Source organism: Oryzias melastigma, linkage group LG9 (assembly GCF_002922805.2).
Source record: "Oryzias melastigma strain HK-1 linkage group LG9, ASM292280v2, whole genome shotgun sequence".
Classification (NCBI taxonomy): domain Eukaryota; kingdom Metazoa; phylum Chordata; class Actinopteri; order Beloniformes; family Adrianichthyidae; genus Oryzias; species Oryzias melastigma.
Genome location: NC_050520.1, coordinates 8,171,797 through 8,190,754, shown reverse-complemented (window position 1 = coordinate 8,190,754; position 18,958 = coordinate 8,171,797). Strand labels below are relative to the sequence as shown.

The 18,958-nt window shown below is 37.0% G+C and overlaps 1 protein-coding gene across 2 annotated transcripts in view; it reads right to left on the bottom strand.

Annotated features, from left to right (window-relative positions):
- The window catches only part of commd10 (COMM domain containing 10), a 64,155-nt gene that overhangs the window by 42,145 nt on the left and 3,052 nt on the right, over positions 1-18,958 (bottom strand). Inside the window, exons 3-6 of one of the 2 annotated variants that reach the window (XM_024274588.2) lie at positions 18,831-18,941; positions 18,178-18,333; positions 14,562-14,672; positions 12,680-14,408 (exon numbers count right to left, since the gene is read on the bottom strand). In XM_024274588.2, the coding sequence (XP_024130356.1) occupies positions 14,310-14,408; positions 14,562-14,672; positions 18,178-18,333; positions 18,831-18,941 (477 nt within the window). In that variant the 3' untranslated portion in view covers positions 12,680-14,309. Of the gene's footprint in view, positions 1-12,679; positions 14,409-14,561; positions 14,673-18,177; positions 18,334-18,830; positions 18,942-18,958 lie in introns of those variants that run through there. The other variant, XM_024274587.2, reaches the window with a different exon arrangement.

Sequence of the window (18,958 nt, the reverse complement as noted above, 5' to 3'; positions counted from 1 at the left end):
GTGGACTACTTATCCAAATACCTACAGTTTTTTTTATGCATTTTGGAATACTTTGGATGATGCTTAAGATTAAATGTTAAGCAAAAAATAGAATTCATTAGTTCATTTAAATCATTTCAATTTTCCGTCTTATGTCTTATACCTACAGTCCGAGTGGAGGAACACCATTAACTAAGTTTATACGTTTGGAACTGTGTGTTTAAATACTTGAATGCAACAATGTAAAAATAACTGCAATATTTGCATCATTCATGCATCACTTGCTTTGATTTTCTTAATTTTATGTTACATTTTAAACTACCCAAAATAACTTTAGATTTAAAAAAAACAGTTTTTAAGGTACTGATAATGAATACTTAAGATGAATTATTTTTTTACAACAAATAGCAGCTTTCAATGTGTACTTATTTAATAAAAAACGTGTTTTAGAGAAAAACATGTCTCTATACTAATAGAATTTTTACTGCTGAATCAAAAAAGGCTCTTTCTAGTCAGTAAAATGTTATTTTCATGTTTTTTTAATCTTCTCTTTTGGAGTTCTTCCCTGTTGAGACTCAACATTTTGATATTCATAGTTGGGAAATGCCCAGCACAACCACAGATCAACTAAGCAACATCACTGAAGCAATTTTGTATTGCTCAAGGGCACCTGGTGGTGTAAAGAGGGCAGAGTAAATGCTAGCAGGCATCTGTCCCAGGTTTAACTGTATTACTCAAAGGCTGTTAGTACTGGGGCTTCAACCAGAAACCCTCCAGCCAGGGGTTCATATCTCTAACCATTATAATTTATCAAAAATAAATAGCAAAAAAACAAATTGCAGTTTAATTAATATATCTTTTGTTTAGAACAGGCTTAATTTCTGTTTCTAAACAACAAAGTGGATCTAAGGTGGCGTGCTTGCAGCTTCTGGTAACTAATTACCGACTACATAAAAAAATTTCATGTGACAGACTACATAAAGTCAAGTACCTCTTTTCTGAAAGGTTATAATTATTTGTTTAGCTGCTGCACCACTTTAGAGTCATAATGTAGACTAATGAATAATATCCACACACTGGCTCATAATTACATAAAACGACATTGGTAGTGTCTACAAAATAAGGACTAAATGTAATGAAAAACAATGTAAATGGACCTAGAAGTTTTGTCCAGTAAGTATTTAGATACTAACTCCCTCCAGGAACTTGTGGGCATTTTTATGATTGTTGCAGCACAAAAAAATGGAAGTTGCAACAGTTTTTAAAAAAAAAGTACATTTTTTTCAATAATGTTGTTTAACTAAAGGCTGTAGGAAGACATTTAACTAAAGGCTGTAGGAAGACATTTAAATTTTAAAGTTGTTTTTTTTCCTTCAATGTTATTTTATGTAACCCCACAAGAAGCGCATTTATTTTAAAATAAAGCAAATTTGTATTGCATGTTTGTTCAGGAGCAACTGTGAACCTTGAACAAATTCTATCTCAATACTATTTCATAAAAAATAAAAAATAAAATCAACTTCACTTATATGGCACCAGACAAGGGCACACATTCCACCTTCCTCCTATCCATAAGTCACAGTCTTAGTTTTCTTTGTGTTACTGTGGAAACAAATTATTAAAGGAGTTCAAGTTCTTGATAGCAAGATTCAAGAAAAATAATTTTAAATGGATTTTGATCTCAAAGTATAAAAAGGGGGTTTGATTTTTTTTTTCAAGATATGTTTAACAACTTAATTATCATAAAATCAATTGGATTTGGAACTGTTGTGTTAGAAGTGTTTGTTTGCTTTTTTTGTTTTAGATTCTTCAGTCTAGTTCACAATTTTCTTACTTACTGAATTTTATTTTATTTTCCTACAAAGGTATGTTACCATCATGAATAAACCCAGATGGGTTTCTGTAACACACCATCACATGATTTTACTTTTCTGTATTTATATTTTGCTTGCATTACTATGTTCTTTTTATGTGTGTAAATAGATAAATAAATAAAATAAATAAATAAAATAAAATAAAATTACATAGTAGCAGCATGCCTAATGGAATTTACACAGAATGGCTAACTCAAGTTAAATTTAAAGTTTATCGTTTAAAATAACTTTTTTGACATTTTAGTTGAAAAATATGCACATTTTGTGTTTTTTGCTAACATATCTTTATCAACAGATCATTGGGTCTTCTATGAGTTGACTTAGTCAACTGTCACATTGCAGGTTAAAATTACAATATAGGGGCACATATAAATGTTTAGACAGATAAGTGTGTTTGTGCAACTTATCCTATGACTACACTACCCAGAATGCCATGAGAAGCCAAGAAGCATAAGATTAGTCAGAGGGTTTGATGGGAAGTTCTGTATTAAATCTAGCAACCTTTATTTGTTATTGTTCATATGTGTGTTCATAAAAGTATTTTTCTGAAATTTCGGTGCTGGAATCTTCAAGAGGGTCCTGCTCTGAGAAAAAAGTGTGGGAATTTGTTTAACTTGTGGGCAGTGGTGTGATCACAAGATCATGAAATCTTTGAAATGCTAAATACCATAAAGCTGATCATATTTTACACTGATTAGCTCTGAAAATGTGAAAACCCAATAGGTTTTATGGATTTTCTAATGCAAGACTATTTCTATTACTTTGAAATTCTGAAGTGATTATTACTACAAAAGACCGATCGATAACTGCTTCATGCTTCATATAAACCAAAGTGGCAATAAAAGTCAAATATTTTTAACCACCCAAACACCTAATATCAACAGTTCCCAAAATATATCTCAGTCTTTTTTTATTTTAAGCTGAAACCACTCATTTTTAAGAGCATGTAAATCAGGAAGCTCCACACTGGAAGGCAGAGAAAATGGAGACATGATCAGCTCAAGAGCCAAGGTAAACAAGCCAAGGAACACGAGCCGTTTGTAAGCCATAACAAGACGATTATGTTGGTGGCAGCAAGTAACCACTGTCTGATATGGAGAAAGAGGGAGGTTGCCTTGTCATGTACCAGCTTCTGCTGCCAAACATATACTCTCTGTTTCCTTTCCAACAGGGCTGGATAATGAAGTTCAGCCACCACAAGAAAGCTGCACTGGCTGGGTTCTGAATGCATAATATGAACTAATACTAGAGAATCCTGCTTGAGGTTCTGGCTTTTTCAAAAATGACAACCATATATTTGGATGTATTAAACAAATCCAAGTTTTACAAGTCAGGTTTCCCCTTCAAACGTAATGCTTGGTGTCTGTTGAGAAAAACAACATGGCACTAAGTCAGCATTTGAAAAAGTAGTCGCAAACTTTAATCTCCTAAAAGCGAGTGGGACGGCTTAACTTAAAAAAGAAGAAGAAATCAGCAAGCCAACATCCTAAAGTGCAAGTTTTAACTAACAATGACTGTGCCAAGTCTTCAGATAAAAGCCACTCAACCCCTGCAGCCAAGGTCCCCGTTTTGAAACAGTAGCTATTTTAATGTATTAGGCGGGCACAAGGTTGGAGTGGGGGGAGGGCATTGGCAGCTGAGTTGCATCTATATAGATGGATGGTTTTGTAAGAAAGAGAGAGCCCACAGAAGAGGAGTAAAGGCTACTCTACAACTGTAAGGGCTGTTTCCCCCTCTGTGCGACAGTTAGGCGATTGCCAAGGCAGCCACCCTGTGCCCCCGTGGTATGCAGACACTGTCGCTCTCATACATCAGGAGGGGGAAGGGTGGAGGGAACTGAAATTTGTGTGGGAGCAGGAGATGGGAAAAGAATTTACAGTAACTTGCAACCATAGTGGTGTCCGTCAAATCAAGACAGATTTATTTCTAACCAACAGCACACACCAAAATCTAAATATTTTATTATTACTGCATTTGCAACATTACTGGGTAGTTTGTGTTGATATAATGCCCCTTTAAAAACCAACCTGGCTTTTAATACTTTTAATACTGACTCAAAATACAAGACCGGACCGTATCATACCGCTTAGTGGAAACGAAGCTTAACATCACTGGTGCAACAAAAAGGAATACTAAGGAAAACTAGGACATACATGGATCTAGTCGTCTACAAGTGCCGGAATGGAGCAGAGTGGGGAGCTAGTGGCTCAACAATTGTAGCATCTACAATTTTTTTATACAGGATTTTTCTGTCTGCTCCTGATTTACCACAATTTATATTTTTATTCTAAAATCCAATTTTAAGCTTAATTTTCTTTACATTTGTATTCTATCATGAGAAACGTCACAAATCCTCCAAAATACCATTCTCTTTAGAGTGTGTCTTTAATGACTTATGAGGTCTTCTCCATGCTTTACCAGTTTGAAGGTTTTCAGTTTCACTTGTGCAGTAAAGAAATGGCATATAAATGTCCAAGGCCTCTTGGCTATAACATTTTTACTGTTGAAAACAGAAGTAGAAGGTAAAAAATGACTGAACTGTACTTGGTTTATTTTTATTATTGAAGAAGCTTCACTTCTTTTCCAGGAGGCTTTTTCAATAGTAACAAAGTTGGTTTACTTGCTCTTTTCCAACAGTGCAGGATTTACTGCCAAGAAGCCTTGTCATAACAAGAAATGGTCGACCAAACACACATTTCCTTACTTTTTGTGTTAACTTTGTATGTATGTAATCAATCCAGCAGTCTGCGGGCAGTGATAATGTCTGGTGTTTTCAGGCTAACACACACAGCAAGTCTTTATTATATACCGGTATAGTGTTTCACCCATCCTGGAGATAAACACGCGTCATCCTGAAGCTACTTTTTATCATAACATTCAAATGCCAGTGGAGCTTCAAAGACAGTGGCCTTTCAGTGAGACACTGACAATTTGTTCATACAGTAAGAGGAAGCACTCTGTGCTCTATCATTGTATACTGAATGACAACTGTGCTGAGCTGCAACCCACTCATTATATTCAGATTTTCAAAGCACAGAAGAGGGCTGACGCTCATATCCTTTGATTTGTTTTAGATCTACTGCCATGTAAGCATACAAAATACTTCCCAGACTCGAAAAAGGAAAGCAAAAACCCAGAGAATACAACCTGTTCACTGTACTCTATTAGGTCTAGATTATAACTAATATCTGGCATTTAAATGGATAGCCGAACAGAAAAACATGTCTTTTTCAGCTCTTTGTAGCCATCAAACAATTTTCTCTGGGATGAATGAATATGATTTGGCTGTGTGCTTCTGCAATCAGTGCATCTTGTTTAAACTGAAATAGATTTCTCATCCACAGTTCAGCCAAGAGGCAGAGCAGCCTCTCCAAAATAAACGACAACAAAAAACTGAAATGATTTCCTTTACCACTGTCATCATAAGCCCTGGCAGAATGGCACCATGCTATCAACGGATTAATGATTAGTGCAGAAGCTGTGTGTTGAACTGAGCAGGCTGGGAAAAAAAAACTGGTGAGGGATAAAAAGTAATCACAGGAATGGGTGATATAGGAATAAAGGGAGACATTAAACCAATAATATGTAAATAGGAATTGCAGTAGGATTTGAGATGCTGATGCCATTCCTATCTGGGTGTCAAACATGTTCCGTGGGTGTGCAAAACAACATCCAAGCATCTCCAAATCCCCCCAGCGCCTTTTGAGAAGTAAAAGAATCTGGGGAAGAGGAAAATAAAGGTATAGGATTGGGGATTGGAGGAAAGCAGGATAGAAGTAGGAAGTATGAGGAGTGGGTAATAAGGAGAGAGAATCAATGGGTACCCCACAGCAAATAAAAGCCATGACATCATCGCATGGCAAGAAGCAGGGAGTGAGCTGGAGAGAGATGAGGGCAGAAAGAGAGAGGGAGGAAGAGACGAAAGCACCCACAGTCACCCATTCTGCCTCTCGGGGCCCATGCGCCGCAGTGGATAAGAGCCGAACAATGTGCTCCCAATGAATGGGATCCCAAATCCCACCAGAGAAAAAAACAAATCACCATTGGGAAAGTGAAAGGGCAAGGGAGGGATGGAGAAAAAGACAGAGAGAGATGGAGAGAGAAAAGGGGGACTCTTAAAAAGATGTGCACACAAAGCAACAAAGCATCTTGGGACATGTAGAGCAAGGCAAGTAGAGACTGAGACAAAGCTGCTTTTGTGCTTTGTGGCTGGTGGGTGGCATGGAGTGAAGGATTTGACCATGGTACTATTTAGATCTGAGCCCTCCAATATATTGATTGGGTCATGTAATCCCTGAAACGATAAATAAAAAGGTTGGATATACGCTGGATGTGTTGTTTGCCGAGTCTACATGACAACAGCATGTGGGAGGAAAGAAGCAGGATTTATGTAACTCATCATGAAAGCACCGAGTTGACTTTTAAGTTCGGCCTGCTGCTCATGATGCAGGTTTGACAGGAACATCATGGGATGTTCAGGGAGGGGGGCTTTTATCCACACAAGCTGCTTGCAAAACGTCAAAAAGGGATTGTTGACGGTATTCTTCCGCTAACTGCATTTACAAATAAAGGTGCACCCTTCAACTTGGAGGGCTTGAAATGTATGTCGAGGGCAATCTATGTTCTTTGGAACAAAGACCTTCCGTTTCTCTGATTACAGCACCAGTGCTGTAAGCCATAACAGAGAGTAAATTAGAATCACAGGAAGAAAAAGCCTTTCATGTCTGAAGCTTTGATAACCAAACAGGCAGGTTTCCACAAACAGGAGTTTTGTCAGAGTATATGTAGATAGCTGGGGACGACTTGACACAAAATTTCTCCTGAAGAAAAGAAAAACAAGCCAGATCTTAACTTATGAATAAGGTTTAAATAAAAGAAAGGAAGGAACACTGCACGGTGACTTTTGTCTTGGGAGTCGTAAAAGAGAAACTTGAACAGCAGCGTAATGCAAGTCAAAGATGCTGCAACTCTCTGATCTGACAGAAATGTCATCCCCTTGACAATTCAGAGACATGTGTGTGTGAATGAGTACAATTAACAGCGGGGCTGCAAAGTCGCTTACAGACTCTCAACAGATGAGAAATTTAAAACAAGTGCAGCTGGAGCTTTTCTTGAAGTCACAACTTACTAAAAGTTGATGTTAAGACATTATCTCTATCCAGAACAACAAAATGTCTCATCTTTTTTATTCAGAAGCTGCAGGAAAATTGTTTGAGTCAAAAATATAGTTTGTGTAGCAGTCTGATGGTTTGATTGAAATGTGTGACCTTTAAGAAAAGAAAGGAGGCGTTCGAAGCTGTAGGAAATAATGCATTTGAATTTAATATGAAAGAGCAGGCTGCCCAGGAAAAAACACAAAACAGACTTTAACGAGAGGCTGTTCTGTTATAACATTAAAAGACAAAGATGACCTGGAGGAAAAACAATTTGTACTTTTCAGACTTTAATGAGTTTGTATGAAAATCCGATAGAAAGTGTGATTGAAAAGTTTTTCAGTAACGTTTTGATCCCCAAAAATACTGAGAATATGGAGTAGAAAAGGGAGAAAATTAAAAGTATATCTAAATATCTTACTTAAAGACCCACTCAGACCATCTTTGGAGCAATTTTAAAATCATTTCCAGTGGTAATTATAATTATTTGGTTTTTAGCGAAAATAAATTTTTTTTTTAAAAACTGTCCTTTTCTTATAAATAGTTATGCAAAGCACCAGTAGTTCATTAGAAATTTACCTCTGAATTGTGAACAGGACCGTTAGCTCTGAGCAACTCCATCCCCCCTTCCCCTCACCGATACTATAAGCTCAAAGTAGGGAGTTTATGGCCCGCCCAATGTATTTTCTACGTCACAAATACACTCTTTTTAAAACAAAAATATTGTCTGATTTTTAAAGAATTTATTGGTAAATTATAGTGGAATATAAGTATTTGGTCAATAACAAAAGTTCATCTCAATACTTTATTATATTCCCCTTTTTTGGAAATGACAGCAGTCAAACATTTTCTGTAAGTCGTCACAAGGTTTTCACAAACTGTTGCTGCTATTTTGGCCTATCCCTCCATGCAGATCTCCTCTAGAGCAGTGTCCCTGGAGGCATAGTCTGCTACTGATGGTAGCTTTTGTTACTTTTTTCCCAGCTCTCTGCAGCTTATTCATTAGGTCCCCTCGTGTGGTTCTGGGATTTTTGCTCATCACTCTTGTGATCATTTAGACCCTGTGGGGTGAGATCTTGTGAGGAGCCCCAGATAGAGAGATTATCTGTGGTCTTGTATGCCTTCCATTTCCTAATAATTGCTCCCACAGTTGATTTCTTCACACCAAGCTGCTTACCTACTGCAGATTCAGTCAGGTCAGCAATTTTGTTTCCAGTGTCCTTAGACAGCTCTTTGGACTTGACCATAGTGAAGCTTGGAGCGTGACTGAGGTTGTGGACAGGTGTCTTTCATTTAGATAACGAGTTCAAACAGGTGCCATTAATACAGGTAACGAGTGGAGGACAGAGGATCCCCTTACAGAAGAAGCTACAGGTCTGTGAGAGACAGAAATTAAAGACCACCATACTTTACAAATAAATTCTTTAAAAATCACACTATGTGATTTTCTTGATTGTTTTTTCTAATTTTGTCTCTCATAGTTGAGGTATACCTATGAAGAAAATTGCAGTCCCTTCGTATATTTTTAAGTGGGAGAACGTACACAATTGGTGGCTGGCTAAATACTTGTTTGCCTCACTGTACCATAAGAAAATGTTAAAAACACAAAAAACACAATTTTCATTGTAATGGGTCTTTAAACCACGAATCACTTTTCCAATTAAATGAGCCTTTCAGAACACTGTGGATGTTTTTTTCTGCTTCATGTAGTATTGGTCTTTCAGTTTGTGTGTTTTGGGTACTCATTCATGGAGTGAGAGAAAAGCCCTTTATCTCAAACACCTGGAAGATTTAAAACTTATTTCAAGATCCTATTTCCCCAGTGTTTATTGTGCTTCTCTTCACTGACATCCGTTGCTTTCAATGTCCCCCTACAGGGGTTCTTCTTCAGCTGCTTTTTTCTGCCCTCTCCGTCTTCTTTTCTGTTTAGTGTTTTTTTAACGAAAAAGTTCAGTTCTATCAGCGCAAAGGGTTTAAGGAAAAAAAGTGTATTAAATGCTGTAGACGGTAAAGCCCCTCAAGGCAGAGTAAGATTTGTAAAACCAGTATATATATATATATATATATATATATATAATTTGACAGTTTCGTTTTTTCTACAACGAGGAGCAGAATTGGCTATAATGGAGATCACTGATCTGTTAAAAAGCTGTTCTTACCTATAAATCTTGATGAAAGGAACTGTAGGGTGAGGAAAAGAAAATGCAAGGTTTTACTAAAGGCAATATTTTGTACATTCACTTTCCTCCGAGTCTTGAAGCCTGGAAAAGTTGTAGGTTATCAACTATCATCAAGCCTGGCAACCACAGATATTCTTTGAAGTCCGAGTGGAGAGTAAGGAAAAGCCAAAAGAAGCAGCTGCTGTATTAGCGCAGTTCTTCTCAGCTTGCCCCTGCAGCCTGGCTCGGTGAATATTAAAACCTCCAGTGGCAGCGTTTCCGGTACATGGGCAGGTTTATAAATGTCATTGTACCTTTGAGCAGTGGAGCAGATGCTCCTTTTAAAGTAAAAAATGAGTGAGTTATTTAACTTTCTGATGCAACAGACTGACAGGCTAAACTACATATACACAGTGTATGTGTATAAAGAACATTTTATTGCTAAAATCATTTTTAATTCGCTTTTTTTATTTTATTAAAGCAAAAACAAGATATGTGTTGTAGGTCTAATGTTTAATAGATTTTCAATCTTAAATGAATCAAAAAAGCTTTTTAGATCTTATATAATATACAATTATTACTTATTCATCACTTAGTCTAAGTTTGACACTCTTCAGATTAATTTAAAGTATCCAAGACATATAATAATATATTTTTGATATGTGGATCTCTGTGGTAAATATTTGTTTGTGCATTTCCAGTTTGTAAAAAGTTAAATTAAAAACTAACTGATGAGACGTCTTCCTATTATTGCATAAAAAAAGACATGGTACCAGTCATTCCAGCCTCACTGAAGCATTTTCTGACTGCAATAAATTCAAGTGCAATGCTGCAACTGCATTATTAATGCTTAGCTAATGATTCCATGGCCGAATACTTTGAATGGAACGACTGGCACTGCAGATGAGCCATCAGTCACTGTTCAGTTTATGAGTAAATATCATCCATATTTCAGCTTAGACCTGCTGCTCCACTGCTCTGCTGTCCATCCGATGCAGGTTCGAAAAAGTTTTGTAACCACAGGAGAACAAGGACAACTGTTACCATAAGAGCCCACTTTCCGGGAAAAATGTAATTTTAGGAGTTTGATTGTTAGTTTTTAAACCTCTCAATGGTCTTCCTCCAACTTTTTGCAGCTGTTATAGAGTTTTAAAATCCATGAATCACTGAGGTGACCCTGCATTTTCTGTTGACGAACCCCAGTTTGGAATAATATCCCTTGCTGCACATAATATCAGTTTTAAATACAACTTAAGACATACCTTTTAAGAATGGCTTTTAAGAATAAATTTCTTACTTTTGTTCAGTCACATAAACTTTATTTAAATAAAGCATATCCCATACTTTGCAAAGCTCCTCCATTAACACATGCAAACCATGACCCCACACACTTATAAAAGAAACTTATTTGCCAATCGTGTTTTTTTTCTGTCCTACTGTTTTTAAGTTTTCTTTGACATCTTTTCTTTACTGTATACTCTTGTTATTATAGTAAAGCACTGATACTTTTTCACCACAGAGAATCAGCTTTCACTGATCTGCTCATCCGGTTTGGGAGAGAGTTTTTCCAAACACATTCCTGTATTTCATCCGGGCTGGGGACCAGCACAGGGAGACCTAGACTCAGGTTTTTTTTTTTTAGATTTTGAGTGTATTATACTGTTAATACCTCATAAAAAAAAAACAACAAAAAAAATGTATTTTTATCAATTCACGCAACTCTGAGAATTCATCTAAAACCTTGCTCTCTGAGCGTCACCCCATCCAAATCCAAAAAAATGAATGTGACCTCACATTGTTACATAGACAAGTGAGAACAGCCCCTTCCAAGAAGAGTCTGCACTGGCAGCACCGCCCCCAGGCTGACACTTTCTGCTTGAAGCTAGCAGTGATTGGCAAAATGCTTTCATTTCACATGCCCATTATGCACATCCATCTTTGCAAAGGTTTGGAAGTTGTTTTTGTGGGCAAAACCAAGATACGTTGCCGAGGCCGGGTCTAAGATGATGTCATGAAATGGGCGGCACCCACAAGGAGTGAAAGGTGGAGCCACAGGGATCGAGGTGTCTTACGTACAGGTAGGAAAATAGCTTACGAAAATAACTAATTTCATAAACAATTTGTTCTTTAGTGTGCTAAAGGTAATATACTATCATATGTATGGATACAGTTTACTCTTAAAGCTGTAACATTATCAAGATATAGGACTTTTAACATGTTATTTCATAAGCAGATTAGTATTTAGCAATTGCATAAAAACATAACCCCAGTTGTGCTCACATTTTATATCATGCATTCTCCACAGGCAGACACTTCAAATAAAGCAAACTTTAAAGTTTACCTAGGTTTCTAAAGTGTTGCTTTCTTTTATAACCTCAATGTTGAGCACAAATGTAATATAAGAAAAAGGACAAGCTGCTTTCTACTGTAGTTAATGCAGCATCTACAGAAAGAAAGTACAGATCAAGACATTAGAATGTGCTGGTAAAAATAAAACATAGCTGTAGTCTAACAAGCAATAAAAGTAAAAGCTAGATCCCATTATTACTATTTCAGTTGGAACAGTGAAAAACTTTTAGAAAATGTCTCACTCCTTCTTAACGCTTTCCCACTGTCATGGTTTCACTGTCAATCTCAAATCTTCCTGTGACTTCGTCCTTCCTCTCACCTTCGCTTGCATCCTCTGCCTCTCCCTTCCATCCTCTGCTCGCATCAAATCTTCTCTTTAACTCCCCCTCTGACAGCAGATCAATCACACTATTTCTCTGCGTCAGCTCTTCCCTCCACAGGAGAGCAAACTACGCCACAAGTGATGTGACATATCTGCACCAAATGTAACAATTTCCATTGATTTTTATGGGTGCGCTGTGAACATGCTCTTAAACCATTATAGGGAACGCCAGAAACAACTCATTTGCTTGGGGTTCTGCAATGCATTTACACATTTCAACTGAGCTCAATATAAATTCAATTTAAAAACACAGCATTTCCCATGGGTGGGTGCTACAGTGACTTATATATAAAGAAGCGGAAAGGGTGATTTATCATATTTTCCTTCATATAGTATGTTTCTAGTCTATATGCTTGCAAACCTGCAGCAAAGACACCCAAACCTACTTAAAGACCAACTCCGATCATCTTATGAGCTATTTTAAAAGCACTTCCAGTGGTCTTTTATTATTTTATCAAAAAAACCTGTCATAGTTTCTGCAGAGCAACAGGAGGTCATTAGAAATTCACCTCTGGGTTGTGGCCGGGGCCGTTAGTACAGAGAAACCTCGCTCCCTTTCACCTCCCGGTTGCTGGAAGCTCAGAACAGGGAGCTTGTAGCCCACCCAGCATATTTTCTGTCACAAATAAGTTATTTTTTAAACAGCATTTTTTAAATCTGATTCTGAATACAATGATTTGAATAAAGAAATACTCAGAAATGTAATTAGGAGCGTCATTTTCTTTATATATATATGTATATATATATATCATCAATCATCAAAAAAAAAGGCACATATGTTAAAAAAAGTAACAATTTTCATTGGAGTGGGTCTTTAAAAACCAGAGCTTGCCTAATTTCAAGTGTGTCTTCTCAAATCTACTTTACTCATGATGCTCTGCATGTCACATGTTGTTTAGAGAAAGAGATATGAGACGCTCTGGCAATCCTCCCCCTCCTCTGTGACAGCTTTAATGAAATAAAAGGCTTGTTAGAAGGGGAGAGCCCCAATCTCCACTCGGGTTCCAGAAAAATCAACAACATAGAGTGCTACTGGCTTCATTCCTTACTGCTAATTTTGTCACCTTTATCCTCTTTGCATTCATTACTTACTCCCAGTTTTATTTTTTTTATTTGCATGTCTTTCTTCATCATAATCCCCTACTTTCCTCAATTTGCAGCTTTCCCTGTAGTTTATTTCTTTAGGTAGTAAAAATTAGACACTTTCTGCTGAATTGTGTTCATTTTAAAGCTAATTTACTTCCCAGTCACAACAGTGTCTTAAAATTCCACACAAAAAACAACTCCTTAGAGTAAAGAAAAACTAAGATGCTGTCAGGAAACATTCATCAGAAAACACCTAAGAAAATTAAAGGCCTCAATACAAAGTGAGAGGAATTCTATGCTTTTTTAATTTGGTTCACAGGAGATGCTGTAAGACCTGTGAGGCAACAGTGCCCCCAGCAGGTCAAAGGTGGAAATGCACTTTGAAGTTGAGTGATTCTCCTCGTTTACCCAGCCTTGTTTCAGCCCCAAAGCTATCTCCTCCCACAAGGGGAATTGTGTTAGTGGATTTAAATAAATTAATCCCCTTTTTAAGCCCAAGGAAAACAGCAGAAAACAGTCCCAAACATTAAAACAGTCTTACTGCAGCAGCTTTCAGAAAGATAAAGAAAGACATTTTTTTGAGCTTTTGCCTATAGGCCAACATTTAAGATGGCAGAATTTGAATATGTCATGGTTAATTCCACGTTTAGGCTGAGCCGGCATTCTCCAGGGGCTGAATACAAAGCAGCACTCAAGGAAAGACACTTGGCTAGTCAGCTGGAACAACACTATCCAGGCTCACAGGATAATCAGCCTCACAGATTTGAGGCAGAAACTGCTTTAAAAGAAGCCGTTCAAAACGCCTCAAGACCGTAACTAACATTTCCTGTATCCTTGACAACAGTAGCATGAAGCCTTTACAGTCCTCAGATTTGTTTGTTAAACCATCAGCAGAGCTTCTCAGAGTAACTGCTGATATCTTGTTAGGGAGAAATAAAAGATTTAGCCTAAATAAATGTAAGCCACACGCTTCAAAGGTTGAAAACTAACAAGGAAACCGATTCTGAGGAGCTAACAGAGCAGCATTTCTCCCACAGGAAAAGACAGAAATGAGTAAGAGAGGATTATAAACTCCTGTCAGTCAGAGTAAGCATGTGGCATTACCCAAATCTACAGTCGAAACAATATTTTCTTCAGATTTCCTAGTGTTTCTTTTTTTATTCTTATTATATCACATCTGCCTTGGAGTGACGGATTAGCAGGGTATTTCACAAATGGATTTTTTAATGTATGCAAAAACCGCATACTAAGAATGTGGAGAGCAAAGCTAATCATCTCTAATGGACTTTAAATTCCTCTCCAGAATAAACACACATACTGCATTATTTTAGTTAAGGCTCTCCAGAGAACAAAGAGACCCCTGATGTTTCAGATGACACGTTCCCTGATCTCTGGTCTTTACGCTCCAGTCACTCCAGAGGTCTGTCTTTGGAGACAAACAGAATGAGGTTTACTGCTAATTGTTCAGAGAAGGGCATTCTGAGGATGGGTAGCATGAGAGCAAACCTAATTACAGTGCATGCATGCTATGCAAAAAGGTGATGGCATGAGATAATTGAAGGAAACCATGACCTCATACCTCAGAGTCTTCGCTTCGGAGCCCGAGTTGAAGGACGGCGCTGGGAGACTTCAGTCTGGCCTGGCTGGACTGGGCCATCTGTAGGTTCAACTGCCAGCCAACAAAATCCAGCTAGAAGACAAACAGAGAAATCTGTTTTACCACATTTGTTTCATAAATACACAGCAGGTGGATTTCACTAAGACCAGGAATTGTTGTCCTTCTTACACTGTGAATGAATAAAATTTTCTCATTTTTTCATTTTATTAAATAAAATCATCAGGTCTATTAGTGAGAAAAGCAGAAACAGTTGAATTACAACATGCAGTATATACAAACTGAGGGACAAACTCTCTCCCGCTAACTTACATACTCTCACAATTAACTAAGCTAACATTATTGTAGCAAGAAAACAGCAAGCAATATTGGTGCTATGCTGCTGTACAGTTTTAAGTCAGATGGCAGCCCAGATGAAGAAAATGAAGATGTTAATGGATCTATTTACCTGCAAGTGAAGGATTTAAAATTGGAGCAGAGCAGGGAGATTTTGGGCCACTCATGGCTTTTTCAAACCGCAGGTTTTCATCTGTTCCTGATCCCTCACAATTTGAATAAAGAAATCCTCAGAAATACTGTTTTAAATAGTTCATTTGCATTCATAAGGGCTTAAAGAATGCCAGATGATTGGTTGGGTCTCATACATTTTCACCACATCAAATCTGGCCCTCTTTGCAAAAAGTTTGGACACTAAAACTGACCTTAAATATTGGTTACTCATTATTTTATGTAAATTATCAACATTAAGATCTTAGCTCGATGCTCTGCAACTTTTTTTGGTCCACAAAATATTAATCCACAAAGACATGTTCAGCCACTTGTTTGATTTATTGAAATATATGTGCAAAACAAGATTTCTAAAAAGTCTTATTGTGTTTAAGATAATTCTGCTCATGATTCTGGTTCTGCTGGTGGTTTCTTCCCATCTTCCACTGAGGAGTTTCCTCTCTACTGTCACCTTTGGCTTCCTCAACCCAGGGATTACACCGTTCGATTTAATCTAGTCTGGTCACTTATAAAGGCTGATATTATACAAAAGTAAAACCAGATCTTGTTTTACCAATTATCTTAAATCCCATGTTTTTGGGCTTCTTGTGACCTCTGTTCAACCCCTTTTACCAAAAAGCATCCAACATGCGATGAGTCCCTGGGATTTTAAACCTTGTAGTGTCCCGTCGCACTAATCTCAGCAACCTCCCACCTGCTGGTGTGATTTACTGAGGGGAATTTTTATCAGTCAGCGGCAGCGGTGTGATGAATTAGAAGCACTGAGTCAAGGCAAGACACTTAAGTGTTTTATGATGCAGACAGAGGCCATAATAATAATAAACCAGATGTGACTTATTGGGTTTGGATGCTTCCACAGCATCAGAGGACAGGTGTGAGGAAGGGAAAGGCTTGGCCACATTTTTCAAGTCTTTGACATTACAGCTCCATTATGTGATCCAATTTCATTTGAGTATGAGAAAATAAATCAAACTAAACACATGAGAACTTAAATCACTAAAACAAGCACAAACATTTAGCTTAATAGGTACTTTCCTAAGTTTAAATTCTATTGAACTATATGTAGAAACATTTGTGTTTTTCTGATACGATTTTTTACTGAAAAAACATTTAGTCAAAGAGGTCCTTGCTGTTTACAGCCGATCACCATGAAAAACAGGGACGTTTTGTCACGTAACTTTCTGTCGCTAGATACAAGACAGAAAAAGCTAGTTGGTAATGAGTTGATGTGACTAATTTGCTGAACAGCAGAGGAAAGATTATCGTAAAGCCTCCAATGCCGCCTGGAGCTATACATGTTGCTCACCATCTTAAAATCGACTAAAAATGATGAGAGCATGACAAGAAAAATAATCCAATATAGTTTGGTTTATCATGGTTCATTTGATCCAATTGGAAGCGGTCACATGCTTCCTCAGGAGCATTAATCAACATCATCTTGCTGTTTAAAAAGTACAAATGAGTATTTGTGTTGTTAATTTATTTGGGGCTGTGTACTGGGAAGGGTTTTGCGATATGATACATATCGTAATGCATGTCTCACAATACGATACGTATAACGATGTATCCCACAACAATTTTTTTAAGAGTATAACTTAGAAAAACATCTCTACCTGAATATTAATACGCCTTTCATGAAAATAAATGGTAAAATTCACTTAATTTAATAACCACATTGCTAAACGCTGCAACTGTATCTCATATCGGCTACAAGTTGCTTTTACCCAAACAAACTCATGGTGCTTTTATTTCAGTACATTAGGAAATATTTGTTCTTAAAGGGAACAATTAATATTGTCTGATTTCTAAAACAAAATATTTTTAGAAAAAGGAAAAAACCCAGAATGAATGAGCCTCAACAAAAAAGGTTCTGAAAGTATAATTGAGGAACTAAAGTGCTGTTTTTTTCTAACATTGCTAAATGAAGCTTTTAAACAGTTCAGGAGCCTGAACGGTGCTTGAAATGGTGCTTTAAAAATAAGGGGAAAAAAATGTAAATTCTTTCCAGAAACATTTCAGGGGGATGAAGCAGCGTGACAGGGTGAATATCGTCTTGTCAACATTTTAAATCGAAACAAGTATCGCCTAATGAAGTATTGTGATATATCGTCAAATCAAATTGTCCCTACACCCCTATCATTTATCTTAGCTACGTTTATAGCTCACTTGTACAATTTACTTTAAAACAAAAGAGCAATTCTAGTATCAACTAAACTTCAACAAAGTTTTTTTAGGCATGAGATTGTATTAGTATAATGCAACAATTTACCATCAAAAATGACAAATAGAGTAAAAAAAATTACTTTACAACAAATGTGCATTCTGTGATACAAATGGCATAAAGACTCACTCCAATCAAAATTGTGTTTAGGGTGTTTTTAGTGACATTTTTCTGATGATCGGGGATATTTATGAAGAAAACTGATCTTAATATTTCAATTTCTGAGAAGTTCTTTACTCAAATCATTGTGAATCAGGAGCAGATGAAAAAAATGAAATTGCAAAAGAGCAAATTTTATAAGTAGAAATTATGTTAAGCAGTCCAGGAGCTCCCTGCTCTGCTCCATTCTGATGCATCCACTTGAAGAATATTAAATCCACGTACGTCTGCGTTTTGCTCACCCAAGCAAAACTGTACAGCTGGATAATTTGGTAATAATACGGTACAGAAAGGTTAGATTGGGGGTGTGAGGGGCTGTAAGCTAGCAAGAGAGTGTGTAAACAAAGAGGTCTCAGCACCAGAGAGGGGAAGGGGGCCGGAGTTGCTCTGCGCCAACAACTCGGAGGCAAATTTTTAATGAACTACTGACACTCTGCAGAACCTATGTACCAAAAAACAACACAGACTGTTTTTATTTTGGCTGCAAACAGCATATTCACAATTAAAAGATCAGAGGGAACACTTTAACAAGAGATAAAATCTGATTGGAGTGGGTCTTTAATCACTGAATTGAATATGTTAAATTCACATTTGCACAAACATAATAAACAGAAGAACATATTTTTTGAACTGCGTTACATTGGTGCTACTTCCTACATAATCTGCATAACATGAGAGATTCTATCTAATTACCTTCTTAGGAGCAAAAATGTTACGTTTTAGCTTCTCCACCAGGTCAGGTCCAGCTGTGGCCCAGGCCTGTGCCAAAACCTCAGCCTTTTCTGGGCACACATGGATCCCCTCCAGCTGCTGCTGCAGAGACGCTGGCTTTATGTTGTGATAAGCTGCCTAAAATCCGAGGACAGAAGGCAACAGACAGTAAACTAATAAACAACAGTGAACTTGTAGGACGAATGAAAAACCAATGTGATCAAAACAGTAAACACACTCATTAACAATACAACAGTGACCCCTGCAGGAAATGCAGGATATTGCTACTACTGTATTTAACAGTCACTTTAATCTTTTTAAATTACATGATACTAGACAAAGTTTTTTTTCAAAAAAATAAACTAATTTGAGTAATGTTAATAACCTTACAACAGAACCTAATGCAAACATTATTTTAGATTTAAAAAACAGGCTATAAAATTCAAATTAATTTGAATAATATTTGTGTTTCTTTAATATGCCAAGTCAGTCCAATCATGCAGAACAACTTTTATTCTAACTTACTTCATTAGTTTTAATTCTCAAAAACATTAAGCCATTTAAAAAAGTAATAGTCAATAACAGTATGACTTCTAACCCCACTTTTTCTGTCAAAAAGAATGTCAAACACCGACCTGCTCAAATACAAAAGCAGTTGTTTCCAGGACTAAATTCAGACCCCGTTTATCCAATGAAAGAGCAACCTGGAGTTTTTCTTCTTCTTCTTCACTGAATGTTTTCTCTCCCTGTGAAGAAAACAAAT